The sequence below is a fragment of the Lithobates pipiens genome, unplaced genomic scaffold (genome assembly GCF_037356315.1).
Source record: "Lithobates pipiens isolate NorthernLeopardFrog02 unplaced genomic scaffold, aLitPip1_a1.2 Scaffold_28, whole genome shotgun sequence".
Lineage (NCBI taxonomy): Eukaryota > Metazoa > Chordata > Amphibia > Anura > Ranidae > Lithobates > Lithobates pipiens.
In genome coordinates this window covers 141,662,861-141,685,015 of record NW_027507789.1, presented here as the reverse complement: position 1 = coordinate 141,685,015, position 22,155 = coordinate 141,662,861, and the positions used below count along the sequence as shown (strand labels likewise).

The window sequence follows — 22,155 nt, the reverse complement described above, 5'->3', positions numbered from 1 at the left end:
GTTTACTGCTATCACAAGGAATGTTGTTAATCCCTTGTGACAGCAATAAAGTTGATGAAAAAAAAATCAGGAAGACAATGTAAAAAGAATTAATAAATCTCAATAAAATACATTTTAAAAATGCGAGCAAAGGATTGAATGGGCAAGGATGTCACAAAACTGACATTGGCCTGATTCTGCTCTGATTCAGCAGGGAAATCTGCCTATGGATACCCTGCTAACTGTGTACAAGGACCATAAGAAGAATACAGGTGAAGGATGATTGTGTTTGTTTCATGTTATCATGGACTACTGCTCTCAAAAAGAAAGAGAGAAAATTCTGCCTGTCTCAAGTAAGTAAAATGGACGTTTTTAGATGCCGGTTTCTGGCTGTCAAGTTAAATCGTTTAGGAGAGGTTAAACAACATCCCGTGTACATGAAGCCTTAAAGGCCAAGCTGGAAAGTCCAGCACACTGCTGAAACGAGGTTCTGTGCACCAATAACACAAATGCTGGAGAGCCTCCTCTCCTGGTCTGTGTAACTCAATTGGCTCACAGTGACTTGCGGCGTGGTGAAGGGTTATAACTATTGATAATAGAAGCCCACTTCCTGGTCTCACACGGCATTCAACACTCGCTCAGACCAGCCGGCCCTCACTCGGACCAGCCGGCACCACGCTGCAAGTCGCTGTGAGCCAATTGAGTTGCACAGACCAGGAGAAGAGGCTTGTATTGAGCTGTTAATGCCAATTTACATCGGATGTTTGTGAGTGCAACCCTCGATTTTATAATCATATTTTATCAATAAATACAGTATTACACTAGGGCCTTCTTGCTCTCTCTCTCTCTCTTGCCTTGTATAGCTTCATTTTTTTTAAACTGATTTATACATTTTTAAACTTTTTTTTTTTTTACATTCTTTTTTTCAAAATGCCTTTTTTTTAGGGGGGGGGGGGCAGCTGAGGGCAGTGGATTGTGTCAGTAGGATAGTGAACAGTGCCGCTAGAGCAGTAGATGGTGTCAGTAGGTTTTTATTTTTATTATGTTGTTATATTCTACAACTTTATTTTTTAATTTTTTTACAAGTTAATTTTGTATTATTTTTTTTTAACAACTCTGTTGGGGGCCCTGGTGAGATATTAGGGGTCTAAACAGACCCCTGAAGACTCATTTTTGAGTAAACGGTTTACTATGCATCAGTTATGAACAGAGTCAACGATGGGTATGGATCACTGACTGTTCATTCAGACAAGGAAGGGGCCGGTAAATTTCATATTTACCGACCCTTCCCTGCTATCCATCCTGATGAGGGGGAGCACATGTGAGGCCCAGAGAGCAAGGGGAATCTGATGGGCAGTCGGGGGTGATCGGTGCAGTGGGGGTTGGGGTAATTACCTGCACTGATCTCCCTCTATGGCCATAAAGCAGCTGAAATCTGTGGGAGGGGGAAGTGGCTTTCAGCTGCTTCAAAGAGCGCTATACAGGATGATTGGTGCTGGTAATTTCTCCCGCATTGCACTGATTGCACCCCAACTATCAGATTCCCCCTGCTGCAGGCGTTGATACCAGGAGCCTCTCATGGGGCTCTCTACTGGCCTCAAATGGACAGTCGGTCCCTGCTGGGCCTATATTAAGGTAGGGGCCAGTAGCTGCAGCTCCAGTAGCCCCTACGTTAATCCAGCCTTGCACATTAGGACATATAGGCGCCTTTCACACGGACGGATAGAATGGTGCTTTTAGCTGCGGATTTTCTAGTTTTCTACCGCAGCTAAAAGCACACAATGCTTTCCTGTGGCCCCATTCACACACAGCGTTTATTTGCGATTTTCGTTACATGTGGTTCGGTGTGAATAGAAAAAATAGAATTGAATGCCTCCAGCTGCGATGTAGCGCAGCTATATGCACATAACCGCAGGTAATCGCAGTGTACTATTTCACCTGCAGATAGCAGCGTGAGAAAAAAAAAAGATATAGATGGAAATAGATGGTTTGAAATGCAGAGGACCGAAATGCATCATGGGTAGATTCAAGAGACCCAATAAAAAAATAAAAATAAAAAAAGGGTTGCTAAGGGAATTACTACCGCAGCTAAACGCAACTGCATGTAATCGCACTGTACAAATGCAGCTGATCGCAGTGCCTGGAGTCTTGAATGTCACAGAACAAATCATATGCTTTTAACTGCGGCAGAACAGCCGTCCGTGTGAAAGGGGCCTTAGAGGCATCGTTTAGGCTCAGCGTTAGAGACAGGAAAAAATAAAAACTCTTCTGGTTTGCATTTTTGAGAAGAGTTTTCTGGCAGAAAAAAAACGCGAAAAGCTCCTAAATGCCTGTACAAGAATTGGAAACAAAACCATACACAGAAATATTCACACTACAAAGCAATGTAAATAGATATATGAAAAGCAGCCAGCACATATGTGTTGATAGTAAATAACGTAAATATAAAAGTCTGCATGCAGCGCTATAAACAGTTAAATGCATTCCATAGTAGAAAGAGAAGAGGAAATAAAGATGCGACCCCGCACCTGCTTCAGTGTGAATAGGAAACACACCACATCTCTATGACGCTCCTTACCAGAGGAATGAATAGAGCAGGCATCCATCAGGTTGGAGTGCAGGGATAAACTTCCATTTAGTCTTGATTGACTTCCAGATGTGTTGAGGCTGCGCTTCTACTCCTGCTGGTTGGAACGCACTGTCGAATGAAGTGCGCTTTCTACATTTAATTTCTGTCCGATAAGTTCTGGTCTGAACATACAAAAGGTCATGCTTGTGTCAGGCCACACCTCTGACAATGTCCAATTGGATGAAACATGTTGGGCGAGTCCCTGAGCACACAAGCACGCTATGAGTCGCAGCATTTCATTCATTATTGCTTGTTTTAATAAAACTTTTCCTATGCATTATGGGCTTCACTATGTATTGCTTCATTTTATCTTGATGACACCGTACGTGTGATTCACATCAATTGGAGCCGAGTGTTGAGATGTGACAAGTTCCTTCAGGCTCGGTGTTCCCAGCATAGAACTGTCCACCTGCTGCTGTAAGCTGATGCCTTTTAGATCCCTTTTGATGCCTGCTTTATTCATTCCTCTGGTAAGGAGATTGGAGTGTCACTGAGGTGTGGTGTGTTTCCTATTCACACTGAAGCCGATGTGGGGTCACGTTATTTCCCCTTCTCCTATGGACTGCATTTAACTGTTCATAGCGCTGCAAGCAGACTTTTATGTCTGTATAAGAATGCTCTATATGAGCTTCTTTTTTCTACCAAGACAACAGGCATTTTTTTTAAGCCCAGTGTGCATGGACCCTTATTTCAGTTTTTAGTTCAGTTTTTAGTTAGAGGCTTTCTGGGGACATGAGCCCTGTACATCACACCTTTTTTTGTTGGCCAGAGGTAAGCTGTTTTACTTGATTTCTTCCACAACAAGCCAAGTGATGCTGACGCTACCTAGGGGCATGTAAGGTCAGTCAGTTATTGATATAAAGTATAGTAGCTTTGAGTGCTAACCTACCCACTTCCCGACTCATCACAGTAACCCAGAGTTACGGTAGTAGTCAGCAGAATATCCATGTATCATTATTGGTGATAACAGCATTACTGCAGGCATGGAGAGAGGAAGCATCCACCTTCCATGTTTATGTCCAGTAATGATCCATGACGCTGAGCTGTCTATTTATACGACTGCAGGCTTAATCTGATGTTTATAAAGCATGGGGCATTTACGTCATCCTGCTTGCTCAGCTCTCTGGATGGTTAGTGACCACATATTGGGTGGACTCTTTCTCTTGCCATAACTGCAGTTATAATGTCAGCAACAAAGGTAGATTGTCTGCTCACTATTAACATTATGACATTATGATGAGCTGGGGATTAGATAGAGTAGCAGGGCCATCTTGGGACCCTGATGTAAGGGGGGCCATCTGGGGACCCTGATAGGAATGTAAGGAAGGGGCTCTATGGGGACTCTGATGTAATGAGGGGGCTTTGGGGATCCTAATGTAAGTAGAGAGGCTCTCTGGGGACCCTCATGTAAGTAGGGAGGCTCTCTGAGGACCCCAATGTAAGGAGAGGCTTTCTGGGGACCCTGATATAATGAGGGGGGCTCTGCGGACCCTGATGTAAGGGGGATCCGCACTCAGATATGTACATACATACATACACACACATTTATAATATATGCGTGTATATGCCCACCCAAGCACATGACTTTCTTTACTTCACTGTTATGGGCTCTAGCCCCAGATCTTTTGTATTCCTAGCAACACCCCTGGTGGGGGCCCTTCATGGTTTCTTGCATCGGGGCCCTAAAGATTCTAGTTGCGCCTCTGAATCCATACATGTCAGTAAGTGCCTAAGAACTTGTGAATCTGTGAGGAGCAATGCCTCATGAGACATGTAGTCCTAGGCAGGAAGTGAGTAGTACTAAAGGCTGAAGTTTTTTTTACCTTGCTATAGAGGAACTCTATACACTCTATTTGCAGCTTGCTATTCGGTTACTCTTAAGGCAGGAAGAGCCAGGTCAGTGAGGGATCCCAGAAGAGGCAAAACCATTGCACAGAGCAGGCAAGTATAACATGTTTGTTGTTTTAAAAAAAAATCTATTTAACCGCTTGCCACCCGCCCACCATCAAATGACAGCGGGGCGGAGCAGCCCTTGTTCTGTTTCCACCTCTCCGGAGTGTTTCGGGTCCAGACGCTGTCTCGGGTCCTCATTGGACTCCCGCTGCTGTCAATCAAATCCATTGACACCGGAGCCAGGGAGCGGGACCGAGTCTTGCTATCTGTGTCAATGGAGGCAGCAGCAGGACTTGGGAGCTTGCCCGCACAAGTGCCCCCCCATGGAATGTAGCTCTCCATGGGGGCACTCAAGAAGAGAAGGAGCCAGGAGCGCCACTGAGGGACCCCAGAAGAGGAGGAATGGGCCGCTCTGTGCAAAACCCTTGCATAGCACAAGTAAGTATACATCATTATACGACGGCAGGTCAGCTCATTCCCGCAAACTGCCGTAGCTGTGTGCCGGTCCCATTTAACAGCAATAGAGGGCACGCGCCCGCTGCATGGTGGGGGAGCTGATGCGCAGGACTGGCAGCCGCTATTTCCGCCGGCCACCTGTGATCACTCCACAGAAAGGCAGAACGGGGGTTTGTCAATGTAAACAAACAGATCCCCGTTCTGTCAGGGGAGTAGAGTGTTCGTCTGTTCCTAGTGATTAGGAACAGCAATCTCTCTCCTCCAGTCAGTTCCACAGTTAGAAACACCTCCCAGGGAACAAGTTTAACCCTGTGATCGCCCCCTAGTGTTAACCCCTTCCCTGACAGTGTCATTTATACAGTAATCAGTGCATTTTTATAGCACTGATTGCTGTATAAATGTCAGTGGTTCCAAAAAAGTGTCCAATCTGTCTGCCACTATGTCGCAGTCCCGCTAAAAATCACTGACCACCGCCATTACTAATAAAAAAAAGTTCATAATAATAACAATCCCCTAAATCTATCCCCTATTTTGTAGATGCTCTAACTTTTGCGCAAACATATGTAGAAGAATACATATTGGCCTAAACTGATGAAGACATTTTTATTTTTTTATTATTGCAAAAAGTAAAAAATATTTTTTTTTTTCAAAATTGTCGCTTTTTTTGTTTATAGCTCAAAAAATAAAAACCATAGAGGTTATACAATAACACCAAAAGAAAGCTCTATTTGTGGGGAAAAAAATACGTTGATTTTGTTTGGGTGCAACATCGCATGACCGCGCAATTGGCAGTTAAATTGATGCAGTGCTGTATCACAAAAAAATGGCCTGGTCATTAAGGGGGAAAATCTTCCGGTCTGTAAGTGGTTTAAAAAACAAACAAGCAAACCTTTACAGCCCCTTTAAATGAATGTAATTTCTGAACAAAAAACCACATGCACTGCCTGAAAATTCCTTTCATCAAGAAATTTTCTATTCTGCTCCTTCAAATTTCCCCATCACTGTGGTAGAAAACGAACGTCGATTTGACCCCACGAACGTTCTTCAAAAAATAAATTTAATTTTAAGGAAGACATTGTTTTTGTATGGCCAGCATAAGTGACAGCAGGCGCAGGTAGTTTTTATCAAGCCACCACCCTATGACAAGGGAGTTTGTCATACGTAATTTATTACAGTTCTGTCTGAAAATCTGCAAAACAGTCTTTTTTTATTTTTGTTTTATTTAAATAAAAAAAATTGATCTCTGAGTGATATTTACCAAATTCAACGTCTAGTAGTTTATACAGTATATCTCTTCTATCTATTATTCTCAGAGTAGATTAGAGATTTTGTTGCCTAACCAGAATATTTAGTTATTTATAGATTATTTATGATTACCACTTCATATAGATATTTAACCACTTCCCACCCGGCCAATGCACATATACGGCCGGGTGGGAGCCGTCTACTCCTGATAGGACGTTCAGGAACGTCCATCAGAAGGAGCGGGATCGCGCACGCGCGTGCCCACGCAGCGGCGCGATCCCGATGCACCCGTGTCACCCGGACAAGGCGCATCTCAGATCGGCAGGAGGGCTCTGTGATTGGCCCTCCTGATCACATGATGGCTGTGTCCAATCACGGCCGTCATGTGATGTAAACAAACAGCCGGTTGCTAGGCAATCGGCTCCTCCTCTCCTCACACAGAAGGCATCGCTGAGGAGAGGAGAGCAGATCGCTGCAGCCGGCTGATGATCAGTGAGTATGAGCTGTTTTTACAGCTTTTTACTCACTGATCACCAGTCTAGTGTACACACAAATCACCACACAGTAAACACACCACACAGTATAAACACAATGTCCCCAAATAATAAAAACACATGTCCCTAATAATAAAAACATGTCCCCCACATATGTCCCACTAAAATCACATGTTCCAATGAGTATCTGCACACATATGTACGTGATCACCTGCACACATATGTACATGATCATTTGCGTACATATGTCCGTGATCACACAAACCAATTATTATACACTTAACGGAATTTTTTTTACCAAAAACATGTAGCAGAATACATTTTAGCTTAAATTTATGACAAAATTTGATTTTATTGGATTTCTTTTAAAATAGAAAAAAGAAAATATTGTTTTTTTTCCCAAATTTCCGCTTTTTTGCGCTTATATCGCAAAAAATAAAAAACGGAGTCGTGAATAAATACCACCAAAAAAAAGCTCTATTTGTGCGAACAAAATGATAAAAATTTCATTTGGGTACAGTGTAGCATGACTGCGCAATTGTCACTGAAAGCGCTAGAGCGCTGAAAGCTGAAAATTGGGCTGGGAAGGAAGGGGGTGAAAGTGCCCTGTATTGAAGTGGTTAAGAATAAATACTTTTTTTTTTTTTTTAAACTTTACACATTAATTAACTAAATTATACATCACATTTAAGGTTATTATCTGATTAAGCGAAACAATAATCGGCCAATTAATCGATTATGAAAATAATCAGTATTTTCAGCCTTACTTCATTCCCAATGAAAAGCTGTGCCTTTAAACCAAAACCAGCCAATATTTACAGAAAGCATTTGGTTGAGGTTATTGCCAATAAAAAATAAAATTTTGGTTCAGATGCTTTTTTCATAATTTACCTTGTGATTTAAAAAACATGTCCAATGAGAATGTGTAGTGCCATATGCACAGATTAAGAAAGGGTAGAACCCCAGTCAGGTTTTTACTGATGTTTGTGTCTATGCTGGGGAGATTTTCCCTATCGTTCTGTCTGATAACCATACAGAAAATGAGATGGGATCTTTCCACAGGGGACATAGATGTAAATTGCCCTTCAAAGTAAAGTGATTTCATATGCTCACATACATGCATTGTGTCTATTTCAGCGATGAAGCTTGTACCAGTGGACAGTTGGTGATCGCCAGCCGAGAAAGTCAGTACAAAGTTTTTCATTTCCATCATGGAGGATTGGGAAAACTGTCCGAAGTGTTCCAAAAGTGGAAATACTGCCAGGAGACACAGCTGAAGGATAAGGAGCAGGTATGAAAGAGAGGGCTCCTGAAATTTAGAATTGTAAGTGTGACCAGGAAAGGAAGAGGTGTAATTCCAGCTCCCACATGACAACCCTGTTGCTTGGCAATTGTCGCTCATGTACTCAAGTTTGGAGCTTCCTCTCCATGTTTCTGGTGACCAAATGGTATGGTGGAGGAGCAAAACAAATGTTTTTGTGCAGTAGAGTGCAGCCTATGGGGCTTGCTTTAACATGAACTTGTCTCTTTAATTTGCATGTGCACTTTACCCACTACAATACTGGGCACTGTCACCTTCTTTCTGCCCAGGCCAATTTTCAGCTTTTCAATGTTGTCGTATTTTGAATGACAACTGCGTGGTCATGCAACGCTATACCCATATGACATTTTTAACCTTTTTTTTTCACACAAATAGAGCTTTCTTTTAGTGGTATTTAATCACCATTTATTTTTTGCTAAATAAACAAAAAAAAGACCAAAAATTTGGAAAAAAATTGTCCGTTATAACATTTTACAAATAACCATTCCTTAAGGCCAAACTGTATTCTGCTACATTTCTTTGGTAGAAATAACCCAAATCAGTGTTTATTATTTAGTCTGCAGGAAAGTTGTAGAGTCTACAAACTATGGTATATACCGTATATCTGAAAATTGATCAATCCGATACTGACAGCCAATCTAATTTCTTGTGGCCTGAAAACCCAGAACAGTAGAAATACCCCCCAATTTACTCATTTTTAGAAAGTAGACCGTTCATTGTATTTAGCAAGAGGCATGGCAAGTTTTTTAAAGTTGCAATGTTTTGTCACAATGTTTTGAAACATTAAGAAATGTTTTTTTACATACTGTCACCGGTGCAGTACAGCATCATCATATAACTGATGTGGTGGTGATCAGGGACACTGACTGGTGAAAGTATATAAAAAAAATAATAATAATTTTTATATATGTATGATTTTTTTTAAAACACACTGTTACCAGAGCAATACTTTACAGTTGACCAGGTAAGGGTAGATGATGCAGGGTGTGTGATAATGAGATCAGCTGGTCAACTCCTTCCTTTGTCAAGACCTAAAGTCTGACCAGGAAGTAAGGCAGAAGTAATCAAGCAGTATGTTTAAACAGCTATGAAGAGAGTGAGGTAAGCCTGTGTAGAAATAATGGAAAGCTGTTTTAATAAGTACATGAATGCTATATTGGTACATAGGGGAGCTGGAATTAAATAAAAAAAAAAGGGGGGGGGGGGCTTAGACTTTAACCACCTTGCACCCGCGCTATAGCCGAATGATGGCTACAACGTGGGCCTTAATTGCCTTTGCATGCTCCCGTGTGCCCCCACGGGCATGCATCAGGGAAAATTTGTGATGCCCGTGTCCCTTGGACACAGCCAATCACAGATTGCGGTAAGTGGCCAATCACAGCTGCCTTTTACCACATAATGGGCATGTCCAATGAGAGATGATCTTAAAAAGATGGTGCTCCAGGGCCTTCAAAAGTGTAAGCAGTAGTCAACAAGTTAGATGTGTAATTTATGCACCTAGAACACCTGATCGTGCTCCCTGCATGTTGTGGCTAGGCTTTGAAAAAGTCCCACACATGTGGTATTGCCATACTCAGGAGTAGCAGACTGTGTTTTGGGGTTATTTTTTTTACCAAAGATATGAAGCAGTATAAATTATGGCCAACATTTATGAAGAAAAATTACTAATTTGCAAAAATTTATAACAGAAACAAAGAAAAAAAGCCTTTAAGAAAAAAACAGAAAAAAGAAAAGAAAAAAAAAACAGTGGCACCACCAAAAGAAAGCTCTATTTGCATGAAAACAAGGACAAAACAATTATTTGGGTAAAGTGTTGCATGACTGAGTAATTTGTCAAGTGTGAGAGCACTGAAATCTGAAAATTGGTCTGGGCAAGAGGGGGGTTTAAGTGTCCGGTAGGCAAGTGGTTAAAGCCCAACTCCATGGAAAAGAAGAAGCACCACAAAGAGACAAACAGTTAATGTGCTAACAGGAACCATGCTAATAGGTGGAAAGAGCAGAGGACGGGAGAGATCAGCTTGTCACTGTGCTTCTTCTCCTTTCACTGTCCAGTCACAAGCTGGGGGCAGGTCCAGAACTAGCAGGGTTCAGGGGGTAAATGATAATGGTCATTATATTTTACCTTGTAATATAGGCTATTCATTGTTATCTATTTTTTGGCTGAAGATTTTCTTTGAAAAATTAGGGAATGCTCCTGGATCAACCTAAATGCAGCATGTTTGTTCTGAAATTGTTTCTCTCTTGCTGCATATCACTAAATGCAGCAAGACCAGCCAAAAAAAAGCTCTTTTGTTTAACAACTTCAATACCAGCACTTTTCCCCCATTTTCTGCCCAGGCCAGGTTTCAGCTTTCAGTGCTGTTGCACTTCAAATGACCATTACACGATCATGGAACACTGTACTCATATGACATTTTTAATCATTTTTTTGAGAAAAAAACTTTCTTTTGGTGGTATTTAATCACCACTTTTTTTTTTGTTTTTTTAGGGGTTTTTTTATTTGCTAAACCAACCAAAAAGCTTAAAAAAAAGTTTTTCTTCGCTTCTGTTATAACATTTAGCAAATAAGTAATTTCTCTTCTTCACTGATAGGCTGCACTGATGAGGCTGTACTGACGGGCTCTGATGAATGGGGATTGATGAGGCTGCAATTATGAGGCGGCACTGAAGGGATCTGCATTGATTATCAGGACACTGATGATCAGTGTCCTGATTATAAGTGTAAACAGTGTGATGACAGCCTTGAAGGTTATCAGCACACTTTTCCTCATACAGACACAGCGCATGAGTAAGACCCCTTTCACACCAGGGCATTTTTCAGGCGCTTTAGCGTTAAAAAAGCGCCTGTAAAGCGCTTTACAGGCTCTTTTTTTAGCGCTAAAGCGCCTGAAAATGCCCCAGTGGGAAAGGGGTCTAAAAGACTGCCGGCAAGTATGTTTACATGTGATCAGCTGTGATTGGACCCAGCTGATCACAGGGTAAAATGCAACTGTGATTGGCCTTTTACCCCGATCCATGATCCGCTGTGTCTACAGCAATAGTTGACCCTTATTTTCAACAATGATATCCAACGAGAATTGATAAACAAATGCATGGCTAAAAGTAAATATTGTTATTGGCTCATAAAACATTTTTTAAAGCTTAGTGAACCAAGGCAATTTATCAGCTAAAATCACAAGCTGCAATTTATCATGTAGACTTAAAGTGACACTCCGCAAATAACCCATACACACCTACTACTTATTGGCCCTGTAATTTATTTTTCATGAAAGTGTTTTACTGTGTGTAAGAAAAAAGTTCTGCGCATACAAAAATCAGTTTTTCTGTAATAATCAGGTTGTTTAATGTGAAAATGAACAGAAACAGAGGCACACAGTACAATTGCACAGTGTTTGTAAACTGCAGAGAGCTGTGGATCATGTTAAGCTGGTGAAGCATGTTTTTATGCCAATGACATTTGACAACCCCCTGGAGAGCTGCAGTCAAAGCCGTTGTATCCTGTCTCTGCCGCTACAGTGGTGGATGGAGAGAATTAATTATGCACTGTGCAGGCCTCAGTAGTAGCCATGTAATGTCACTTTCCTGGTTTTACTGTGACATAGGCCATTTGTAATGTACAGTGCTGCTGGATCACATCCAGATTGCTTCTGCCTGAGGGAAGGGATGGCTACCAAGATTGAGTGTTAACAATAGGGAATGGGTTAATCATCCGTAATTAATACAAATCAAAGAGCTTCCCATGGGGCAAGCAGCTCTCCATCAACTGGGATGTATGTGTATCAGTGGAAAATGAGTTTTGGTATGACTGACCAGCTGGTAAATGCCATAATATTACATTTGTTTTTGTAGCTGCTCACTTGTCATTTTTGGAAACCTGGCTAAAGCTCCTCTTTAAAGTGTTATTTATTTATGTTGCTGTACACATCATTGTCACCTCTGTACTCTCGTCTTGTATCCATCCCATACCCCATGGTTTTCTGCACACAGCCTATTGTGGAAGGATCCACTGGTTTCCTTGCACAAATCGGTTGGCTAGGCTGAGTAGAGCACAATGATGATGACATTGACCTATTAAAGTATATTTAAATCCAGAGCACAGCTTTAAAGTGTTACTAAACCCAAAACCGTAAAATCAGTCTGTATTTTTTTTCACAAAATTTGCAGTCTTCGCAAAATGAAAGCAGTTTGGTTTTCATTTTTACACAAATAATGATCAAATACACATAGACAAGTAAAAATACACACAAAGCAAAAATATCAAAAGGCTTTGAATTGCTCCCAAGGCTTACAAAAGCTCCTTTCAACTATCCTGGACTTGTTCTTGTGGCATACATCATTAGCTAGTTTTAGTTTTTTTTTTTTAAGCATGCTTGTTATACTCACTGTAGTTAATCCTCTTCATTGTGTAAAAAGACTGCTTGATCCTGTCTTCTCTGATCCTCCCCTTCTTCCACAGTCCCCAAACCATCTCGTAATAGAACAGAGCCTTGGGGGCACTCTGCACATGCTCAGTTTTTTGTGTGTTGCTAAAAGTTTTTTTTGTTTTGTTGGGAGAGTGTGGGGCCAATCTGCACTGTCCAAATGGGGGTTTAGGGGTCCTGTATCCTCATAGGACAATTGGGGTAGAATGAAAACTCCTCCTACAAGCTTTGACCAGGCACTGATTGAAGTCACACGACTTCTCTAACTGCTAATGAAAAAAGGTGTTTCGTTTATATTTACTAGAACTATTGCATTTTCATTATGCAAAGGGGAAATGTCAAGGAATTGGGCGTTAAATGGTGGTTTCCTGATAATGTAAAGTACACATATATTTATTAAAAAACTAGTATTTATTCAAGCATAAAAAAAGACATAACCCATATATCAAAAAGAAGGCAATAAAAAAAAATAACAAATAAAATGACATATGTACTGTATAACATCCAAGGGTGTTTACATAGAGATTGTCAACATGTTTACGACCAAACGGACACTTTTTCAGGGCTTTATTCCATACAATATGGCTCCACAACTGTGATAACTGTAAATAGACATAGAAAAGGTAAACATACATAATCATAAACCAACATATAGCTCCCTATCCCTTGCAAGTAGAGATAAATGGGGGAGATGTCTAAAGGGTGTACCTTTAGATTGTCTGGCGTGTTTGGACAAAGAGGAGACCAAATTGATAGACCGTCTTGTGGGTACCCACCACATAGCAAGAAATACCTGATGGATTCCAGGAGCAGTTCGTGTAAGCACCCTCATGTTGAAGCAAAAAAATGTATGAAAAATAATACAAAAAATTTATATTTAAAAGTAGAGACCATACAGGCAAAAGTTATACTAAATACCAGCCTAATACAATTGTGTCACAACCAATAAAGCCATAGCTAACTTGGATATATGCTGGATTGTGGGGTCCTTGGGAAACCCTGATAGGCACCATTGGGGGGTCTTTCTTTATCAGGGTAATACCCTTGCTTCCCCATCCCTGCACAGGAGATGCATGGACCCTCCTCCTTGGGTTAAATGCTTTTTCATGTGGTAAACACTCACCATGTTTTCTTTCTGAGCTCACTGTGGTTTAGGGAGACCTGTCTATGTCCGTTATATATGTATATGCCTTTCAGGGAAATGTTGGTTACTGACTCATTGGATGTTATCCATTTGAGGGAGGTTGTGTGCAGCCATTGTCTAGAGCTCCACCTATTCATTTGGTGAATCTGGTGAAACATGTTGGCAATCTTCATGTAAACATCCTTGGATGTCATACTGTACATATGTAATTTTATATATGTTCGGGCTTTTTTGATATATGAATCTGTGTCTCTTTCTATGCTTGAATAAATAAAAACATTTTTTTAATCAATATAAGTGTACATTACATTATCAGGGAACCACCAATTCCTCAACATTTGCCCTTTACATATACTTTATTTATAGGGCTGGTGCTCCCTGATAATTGGTTAACCTATGCTAGCTAAGGGCCTTCACTATATATTCATAAAGCTCGCTTTCCATATTGCATTTCAATGTTCTGTGTACTGTGGGAGACCAGATATAGTGCACGCAGGGTCTTGGGTTTAGTAACACTTTCATGTTCTTTGTTTACATGTTGTTTTTCTTTTTATGTGCATTTGATGATTGTGTACTGTAGCTTTAATTTTTTTCGTTTTATTATTTTTTACTGTTTTTGTTTCCTGTGAGAAAAAAAAAGTAAAATTAGGGGCTTTTTTTTAGAAAAGAACAGGTACAGGATAGATGGAAGGAGCTTCCATAACCTGTAGGAGCCATTTAAGACCCAGTGCTTTTTGTATTTGTGTTTTTGATCTTTCTTTTTTTTTTTTTTTGTGTATTCATTTTTTATCTACTGTTACTTTTAATTCCTCTAATTGGCTTTTCTTACCGTCTAATTCTTTTTGTAACAAAAACCTAAAACTAGCTAATGATGTTTGCCACAAGAACAGGTCCAGGATAGTTGAAAGGAGCTTTTGTAAGCTTTAGGCGCAATTAAAAGCTTTTGTATTTAGATATTTTTGCTTTGTGTGTATTTTTACTTTTCTATGTGTATTTGATAATTATTTGTGTAAAAATTAAAACCACCAAACTGCTTTAATTTTGCTAAGAAGATACATTTTGTCAAAATCACTTTTTGGAAGTTTAAAATCTTAATTTTACTCACCTCTAGTCTCCATACACAGTTTTAAACTTTATTGTGTTTGAGTGTTTAAACGTGAAATAAATACAGAAGAAGCAGGCAACATATAATCTGATCTCCCTGTTTCTCACAGTGTTTGTTACAACGTATCATTGTTGGCAGGCCCAAATTCCATTCAGTTTATCAGGAATATTTCCATATTTTTCATATGAGGCCTTGGATTGTCTAAGTTGTGTTTTTTTTTTTTTTTTACCCTTTATTTTTTTACTCTGTAGCAGGTATCAGAGGACAAGACCTGTCTCCACTTCTCAATACAGAGGCCTAATATACCTTCTACTGAAGCTCATCCTGAAGAGGGAATGTACCAGAAACTTGATGTTACTCTGTGGTTGCAGCATTTCAATGATGTTGGACAGGTGGAGGAAGAGTACAAACTCCGCAAGGTCAGAAACTACAAAGGGAAAATGTCTATTTATATTTGATATATTTGAAAACCTAACATAGTTTCTGACATAAAGCCTGCATTCATACCTGAGCAGAGTGTACTCCTGGTGATTTTTTTCAGAATTATTGCAGGTATTTTTGCATGCGTTTTTCCCTGGGTTTGGCTGGGCAAGGGGAGGAGAGCAATTCTATAGGAGGAGAGAGATTCTTTAGGCTTCTACAGGTGTTCCCATTGGGATAAAAATGCCTGAATACGCTAAAAAACAAAAACAAAAAAAGTCTGTACTTTTTTTCTGAGTGTAGGGCAACTAAACATACAAATGTGATCAGGGTCAATTGGAAATAAAGGGATTCTACGCAGTCAGGTGTAAGGAAACGACCAGGGAAACGATCTAATGTGAATGGGGGCTAAATATACATATACGGTGCCTTGAAAAAGTATTCATACCTCTTGAAATTTTTCACAGCTAGTCATGTTACAACCAAAAACGAGATTTTATGTGATAGTCCAACAAAAAGTAGCACATAATTGTGGAGTGGAAGGAAAATGATAAATGGTTTTCACAAAGTTTTACAAATAAATATCTAAAAAGTGTGGCGTGCATTTGTATTCAGTCCCCTTTACTCTGATACCCCTAACTAAAATCCAGTGGACCCAATTGCCTTCATAAGTCACCTAATTAGTAAATAAAGTCCACCTGTTTGTAATTTAATATCAGTATAAATACAGCTGTTCTGTGAAGCCCTCAGAAGTTTGTTAGAGAACCTTAGTGAACAAACAGCATTACGAAGGCCAAGGAACACACCAGACAGGCCAGAGATAAAGTTGTGGAGATGTTTAAAGCAGGGTTATGTTATAAAACCATATCCCAATCTTTGAACATTGTACAGAGCACTGTTTAATCCATGATCTGATAATGGGAAAGAGTATGCCACAACTGCAAACCTACCAAGACATGGCCGTCCACCTAAACTGACAGACCAGGCAAGGAGAATGTTAATCAGAGAAGCAGCCAAGAGGCCCATGGTAACTCTGGAGGAGCTGCAGAGATCCACAGTTCAGGTGGGAGAATCTGTCCACAGGACAACTATTAGTCGTGCACTCCACATATCTGGCCTTTATGGATGAGTGGCAAGAAGAAAGCCATTGTTGAAAGAAAGCCATAAGAAATCCTGTTAGCAGATTACGAGAAGCCATGTGGGGGACACAACAAACATGTGGAAGAAGGTGCTCTGATTAGATGAGACCAACATTTAACTTTTTGGCCTAAAGGCAAAACACTATGTGGCAGAAAACTAACACTGCACATCACCCTGAACATACCATACCACCCTTAACATTCATTAAGGGTCACAAGAATAAAGTAATTCTTGGACATTTGAAATATACTGCCATCTTTAAGAGGAATTGAACACTGGCAAACAATAAAGCCTTTGGCCAGCCAGGTATAAGCCCTCCTACTTGCATCATGCTTCCCTTTTTTTGCTTGTGTTCTAGAATAATGTTTTTTCTCTTTTGCAAAACATTTACCTATTTTAATAAAAACATCAATAACATGCTGCTGATCTGGGTTTTCTATGCAGAAAACCAGATCAGTGTTTTTTGGGTCTGGGAGTTACTCTGAGCATCACTAGAAGGAAGATTGTGAAGCTTTTCTGAAATGTGACCTTCGGGTACTGGGCTCTGCTCATGGTGCTTCCCAGACTTCCCTGGTTTTTGTACAATATCAGTTAGCCACGGAATGCTTTCCAGTTTCAGAGCTGTGGCACAGTGTCTGATGTGACCCAGGCTCTGAAGGTTCAGTCTGAGTGTAAGCCCATGAATGGGGTAAAGAAAACCTAGATTGTGAACTTCAGGCACTGGCCTCTGCATTGTGGGACTTTACGGACCTATGTGTACTGTAGCCGCAGAGCACTCTCCAGTTTCAGAGCCATGGTACAGGCCCTGGTGTAAGCCAATCTCTAATGATTACCTGTGTGAATCAGCTTTTGTAAGTTGCAAAGGCAACCTGGTATGTCACCTTCAGTGCTCTGCATTGTGGTGCTTTTCAGATTATTGTGCATTTGTCAGTTAATTGCAGAGCACTCTATATATCCAGAGCTGTGGTACAGGTTCAGCTGTCACCCAGTTTCAGAGGTTTCATTCTCTGAGTTGCCAATAGTGATTAAACTATCCTGATGTTACCTTTGCAAAATGGCTCTGTTTTATGGCACTTTTCGATCTGGTAGAGTATCAGTTACCCATAGAGCGCTTTTCAGTTCTAGAGCCATAGCACACCCTTTCAGCAAGGTCCAGTCTCTCTCAAATCATTATTAGTATGGCTGGTTGGGCTGCAGAAAGGGCAGTTATGACAACTGGGTGCCATTTTAAACGTTAAGCTTTTTTATTTTTTTTTTATTTTTTTTACTGAAGTAACAGTCATGCTTGAATAGGTGGAGTGCACATGCTCATTTCCCATCTTTTGGATTAAGAGGAAGCACCTTAAGGCTGCTTTCACACTGGGGCGGTATTCAGGCGTTACAGCGCTAAAAATAGCGCCTGTGTAACGCCTGAAAAAAACCGGCCCCTTTAACTCCAGTGTGAAAGCCGGAGGGCTTTCACACTGGAGCGATGCGCTGGCAGGACGGTGAAAAAAGTCCTGCCAGCCGCATCTTTGCAGCGGTGAAGGAGCGGTGTATTCACCGCTCCTATACCGCTGCTACCCATTGAAATCAATGGGACACCGCGGCAATACCGCCGGCAAAGCGCCGCTGCAGCGGCGCTTTGCGGGCGGGTTTAACCCCTTTTCGGCCGCTAGCGGGGGTTAAAACCACCCCGCTAGCGCCCGCGCACCGCCGCTAAAACGACGGTAAAGCGCCGCTAAAAATAGCGGCGCTTTACCGCCGACGCTGCTCTCGCCCCAGTGTGAAAGCAGCCTAACCTTGCTGCTTTTAAGTGCATTGAAAGACATCCAGTCTGCAGTATTGTTTCACTGCCTACTGACAGTGACTTGATTTCTTCTGACCACCTGCAACTCTTCTGCAGAAACTGCTTGGGTTTGTGAGTACTAAAGGCCTTGCCTCTCTTTGGACCTAGTTTCTTACCAATAAGCAGTACTACAATGCTTATAAGATATGCTCAGAGGCCAATCCCACTGTAATAGGTGCCCTTGTTCCCTACTCTCCTAATGTAGAGGCAGCTCACCTATATCCCCAGCATGCCTACTACCTTGATGTGGTTACCCCTATATCTTTACAGTTTTGCTCATCAGCAGCTTCTATATAGCTTTGCTGTCTGAGCCTGAGACTTATACTGTGTGTTTCAGGCTTTTTATATCCACTTATGATGTGTGCAGTCTGTACACCATTAATGGAGCCATTTGTTTGCAGAAGCTCAAATTTCACTCTTTCGCCTTCCTCTTTACTGGGCCGTTACCTCTCAGACTGCCTGAGGGCCCTAACAACATCTCTGATTCAGTTTCAGAGCTTTTTCAACCTGCCTCTAATGGGACTGTATTAGAGCAGGTTCTACATAACTCATTTATGTACTTAATTAGTTGTTTATAATCGAAATGATGCAGAACACTGTGCCACCCATCTAGGGGATAAACCCGTTGTACTAGGTAAGGGGTCTTTTACAGCTTGTGCTGCCACAAAGATCATCCCCATACATTCAGTACTTAAAATGCCCCCTCTCGGGCTCTGCGTCATGGCTTCCTCCTTTCAATGTGATGAAGCTTTCCCTTATCATAGAGAATGTATTGATAAATGTTTCTTTACTTCTGTGGACTTCAACTTAACAGGCATACAATAGGTTGATTGATTATTTACCCTTAGGAATTTTACTATTAAACAGTTGGTTTAGGTCTCAGTTTGACCTACAGTTTCTCACAAAAGTGAGTACACCCCTCACATTTTTGTAAATATTTTATTATATCTTTTCATGTGACAACACTGAAGATATTACACTTTGCTACAATGTAAAGTAGTGAGTGTACTGCTTATATAACAGTGTCACTTTGCTGTCCCCCTCAAAACAACTTAACACAAAACCATTAATGTCTAAACCGCTGGCAACAAAAGTGAGTACACCCCTAAGTGAAAATATCCAAATTGGGCCCAATTATCCATTTTCCTTCCCCGGCGTACTGTGACTCATTAGTGTGAATGGGAAGCAGGTGTAATACTGGTCACTGGAAGTTCAACATGACACCTCATGGCAAAGAAGGATCTGAAAACAATAATTGTTGCTTTGTTCAGAAGATGGTGCCAAGCGTATGTGGTGGCAACCAAGCTGCCAGCACTGGGGGGCTAAAGTTCATTGAGGGAACCATGAATGCCAGCATGTAATGTGACATACTTAAGCAGAGCATGAATCCCCTCCCATTGGAGACTGGACCGCATGAGAAGGGATTTATAACGACACCAAACACACCTCCAAGACGACCACTAAAGAAGCTGAGGGTAAAGGTGATGGACTGGCCAAGCATGTCTCCAGACCTAAACCCTATTGAGCATCTGTGAGACATCCTCAAACGGAAGATGGAGGAGCGCAAGGTCTCTAACATCCACCAGCTCGGTGATGTCATCATGGAGAAGTGGAAGAGGACTCCAGTGACACCCTGTGACGCTTTGGTGAACTCCATGCCCAAGAGGGTTAAGGCAGTGCTGGAAAATTAATGCTGGCCACACAAAATATTGACACTTTGGGCCCAATTTGGGCATTTTCACTTAGGGGTGTACTCGCTTTTGTTGCCAGCGATTTAGACATTAATGGCTGTGTTGAGTTATTTTGAGGGGACAACAAATTTACACTGTTATGCAAGCTGTAAACTCACTACTTTTTTTTTTTTTCCACATCAGAAATCATCTGCTAGAGACTCAATCACCTTGCAGCTCATTTATGTCTCAGCATGGTTCCTCATCATCGTGGCTTATAAATTATTATTTTCACTATTCTTTATTAACTTTTCCATCAAAAATTAAAAGTCTTCCTAAAATACAGCTACACAACAACAGCCTAATTTTATTATTTATCCTTTTTTCCCATCTCTCCCCTACCCTCCCTTCCCCCTCCCCCTCGCTCCCCTTCTCCCACCACCCCCTTCCCCCTTCACGCATAAAGGCACAGGAACAGCAATGCGCCGTCACCATAGCACCTACATCTCCCTCTACTCATTCCTTCTAATCTATAGGGTATCCCAACTCATTTATCCATGGCGTCCAAATTTCTTTCCACTCTCTGAAATTCCCTCTCCTTACATATAGGGTCTTCTCTTTCCATATTAGTTCATTAATGCTTTGGGTCCACTCTCCCACCAAAGGGGCTCTCTCCGCTTGCCATCTTTGCGCAATCAGTCTACGCGCTTGGTATAAACAGCGTACCACTGCCACCGTAGTATTTTTTCGTTCTCTCTGCTCCTGCCTACAGCCCAGCACACACAGGATCGGGTCCATTACCAGTTCTAACTTAAAGATCTTATTAATACTCTCCACCACGTCTCTCCAATACCGAAATAACTTCGGACAGCGCCATACCATGTGCAAAAGGTCTCCCTGTCCCCGACATCTAGGGCACCTGTCGTCTATTCTCCTACCGAACAAACATAATCTCTTAGGCGTATAGTAAGCCCTGTGTACCAACATCAGCTGTGAGATCTTTTGTGAGGGGGAGACTGACGTCACCGGCCCCAACTCCATTATTCTCCTCCACTGCATATCTGATATTTCCCCTATATCCTCTTCCCACTTCCTCTTCAAATTCGGATGATCAATTTCCTGGTTGGGGTTCATACCTAGCTGTTTATATATACCTGAGATACACCCACTTGCCCTATCTGTTGTAAGTAGGTTCGAGAGTAAAGGTGTTTTATCCCACTGTGGCGTATTTACCCCAAACTGTGCTGCTAGGGCGTGGCTCACCTGTAGGTAGCTAAAAAATGATTTTTGTGGTATATCGTAGATCTTTTTTAGATCCGAAAATGTCCTTAAGGCCCCGCCGTCATAAAGTTGGATCAATTTAGTTATACCATTCCGTTCCCACGTTTTAACCTTATCTATTATAGATAATTCCGGTAAATTTTTATTATCCCAGAGAGGTGTAAATTCTGGAAGTCCTGTATAACCCATTTTTAATTTCACCACTTTCCATATCTTACCTAACATTTTAGTTACCGAGTTATTATACTGAAAGGAATCTGCCTCCAGGGCCTCTGCGATAAATTCATGTGGGGCTCCTATCATTCTAATCCCTCCTTTTAAATTTCTACCCTGCTCCGAGTCGCAACCCGCCAAATGCTGCAGCTGCGCCGCCAGGTAGTAATTCCTAGGGTGTGGCACCGCCAGTCCTCCTCTGTCTATTGGTAGCTGCAATGTCTGGAGTCGTATCCGGGCCGTGCCTTTCCTCCAAATAAGCTCCCGGAAGAGGGTCTCCAATTTTTTAAACCATTTTTTACATATCCACACCGGTGCGTTATGTAAAACATATAGCAGCTGTGGCATCCAAATCATCTTAATCAGGCTGTAGCGCCCCATCACTGATAACGGCAGTTTACTCCAGACGTCGCGCTTACACTTAAATTTATTCAAAAGTGGAATTAGATTTTTATTAATATACTGATCGGGGTTCACTGTCAAATATATACCAAGATACTTCATAGCATCTACCACCCTCACCTGTAACCCCCCCAGCGCAGCCGCAGCATCCGGGGAGTCGACTCGGAGTAGCTCGGACTTCCCCCAGTTTATAGCCAGCCCTGAAAATTTTCCAAAACCCTCTACTAGGGTAACGGCCTGGTCCAGGGATGGACCAGTGTCTCCCAAGAAAAGTAAAACGTCGTCCGCGTATAATGCAATCTTTTCCTGTCTCTCTCCCCTTCTTTGGAATCCCTTAATCCCCGGATTAGCCCTAGTCGCTATTGCTAATGGCTCTATGGCCAGCGCAAAGAGCAGAGGAGACAAAGGGCAACCTTGCCTTGTCCCTCTGCTCATTTCGATCTTTTCAGAGTATCTACCATTGACCCTTACCCTGGCACTGGGGGCATTATACATCCTTTTGATCCAGCCGATA

The 22,155-nt window shown here is 41.5% G+C and overlaps 1 protein-coding gene across 6 annotated transcripts in view; it reads left to right on the top strand.

Moving 5' to 3' along the window:
• TBC1D16 (TBC1 domain family member 16) overlaps positions 1-22,155 on the top strand; it is a 269,316-nt gene that overhangs the window by 130,806 nt on the left and 116,355 nt on the right. For 5 of the 6 annotated variants that reach the window (XM_077459627.1, XM_077459629.1, XM_077459630.1 and 2 more), the window contains 2 exons: positions 7,834-7,987; positions 14,939-15,106. In XM_077459627.1, the coding sequence (XP_077315753.1) occupies positions 7,834-7,987; positions 14,939-15,106 (322 nt within the window). The remainder of the gene's footprint in view (positions 1-7,833; positions 7,988-14,938; positions 15,107-22,155) is intronic. The other variant, XM_077459631.1, reaches the window with a different exon arrangement.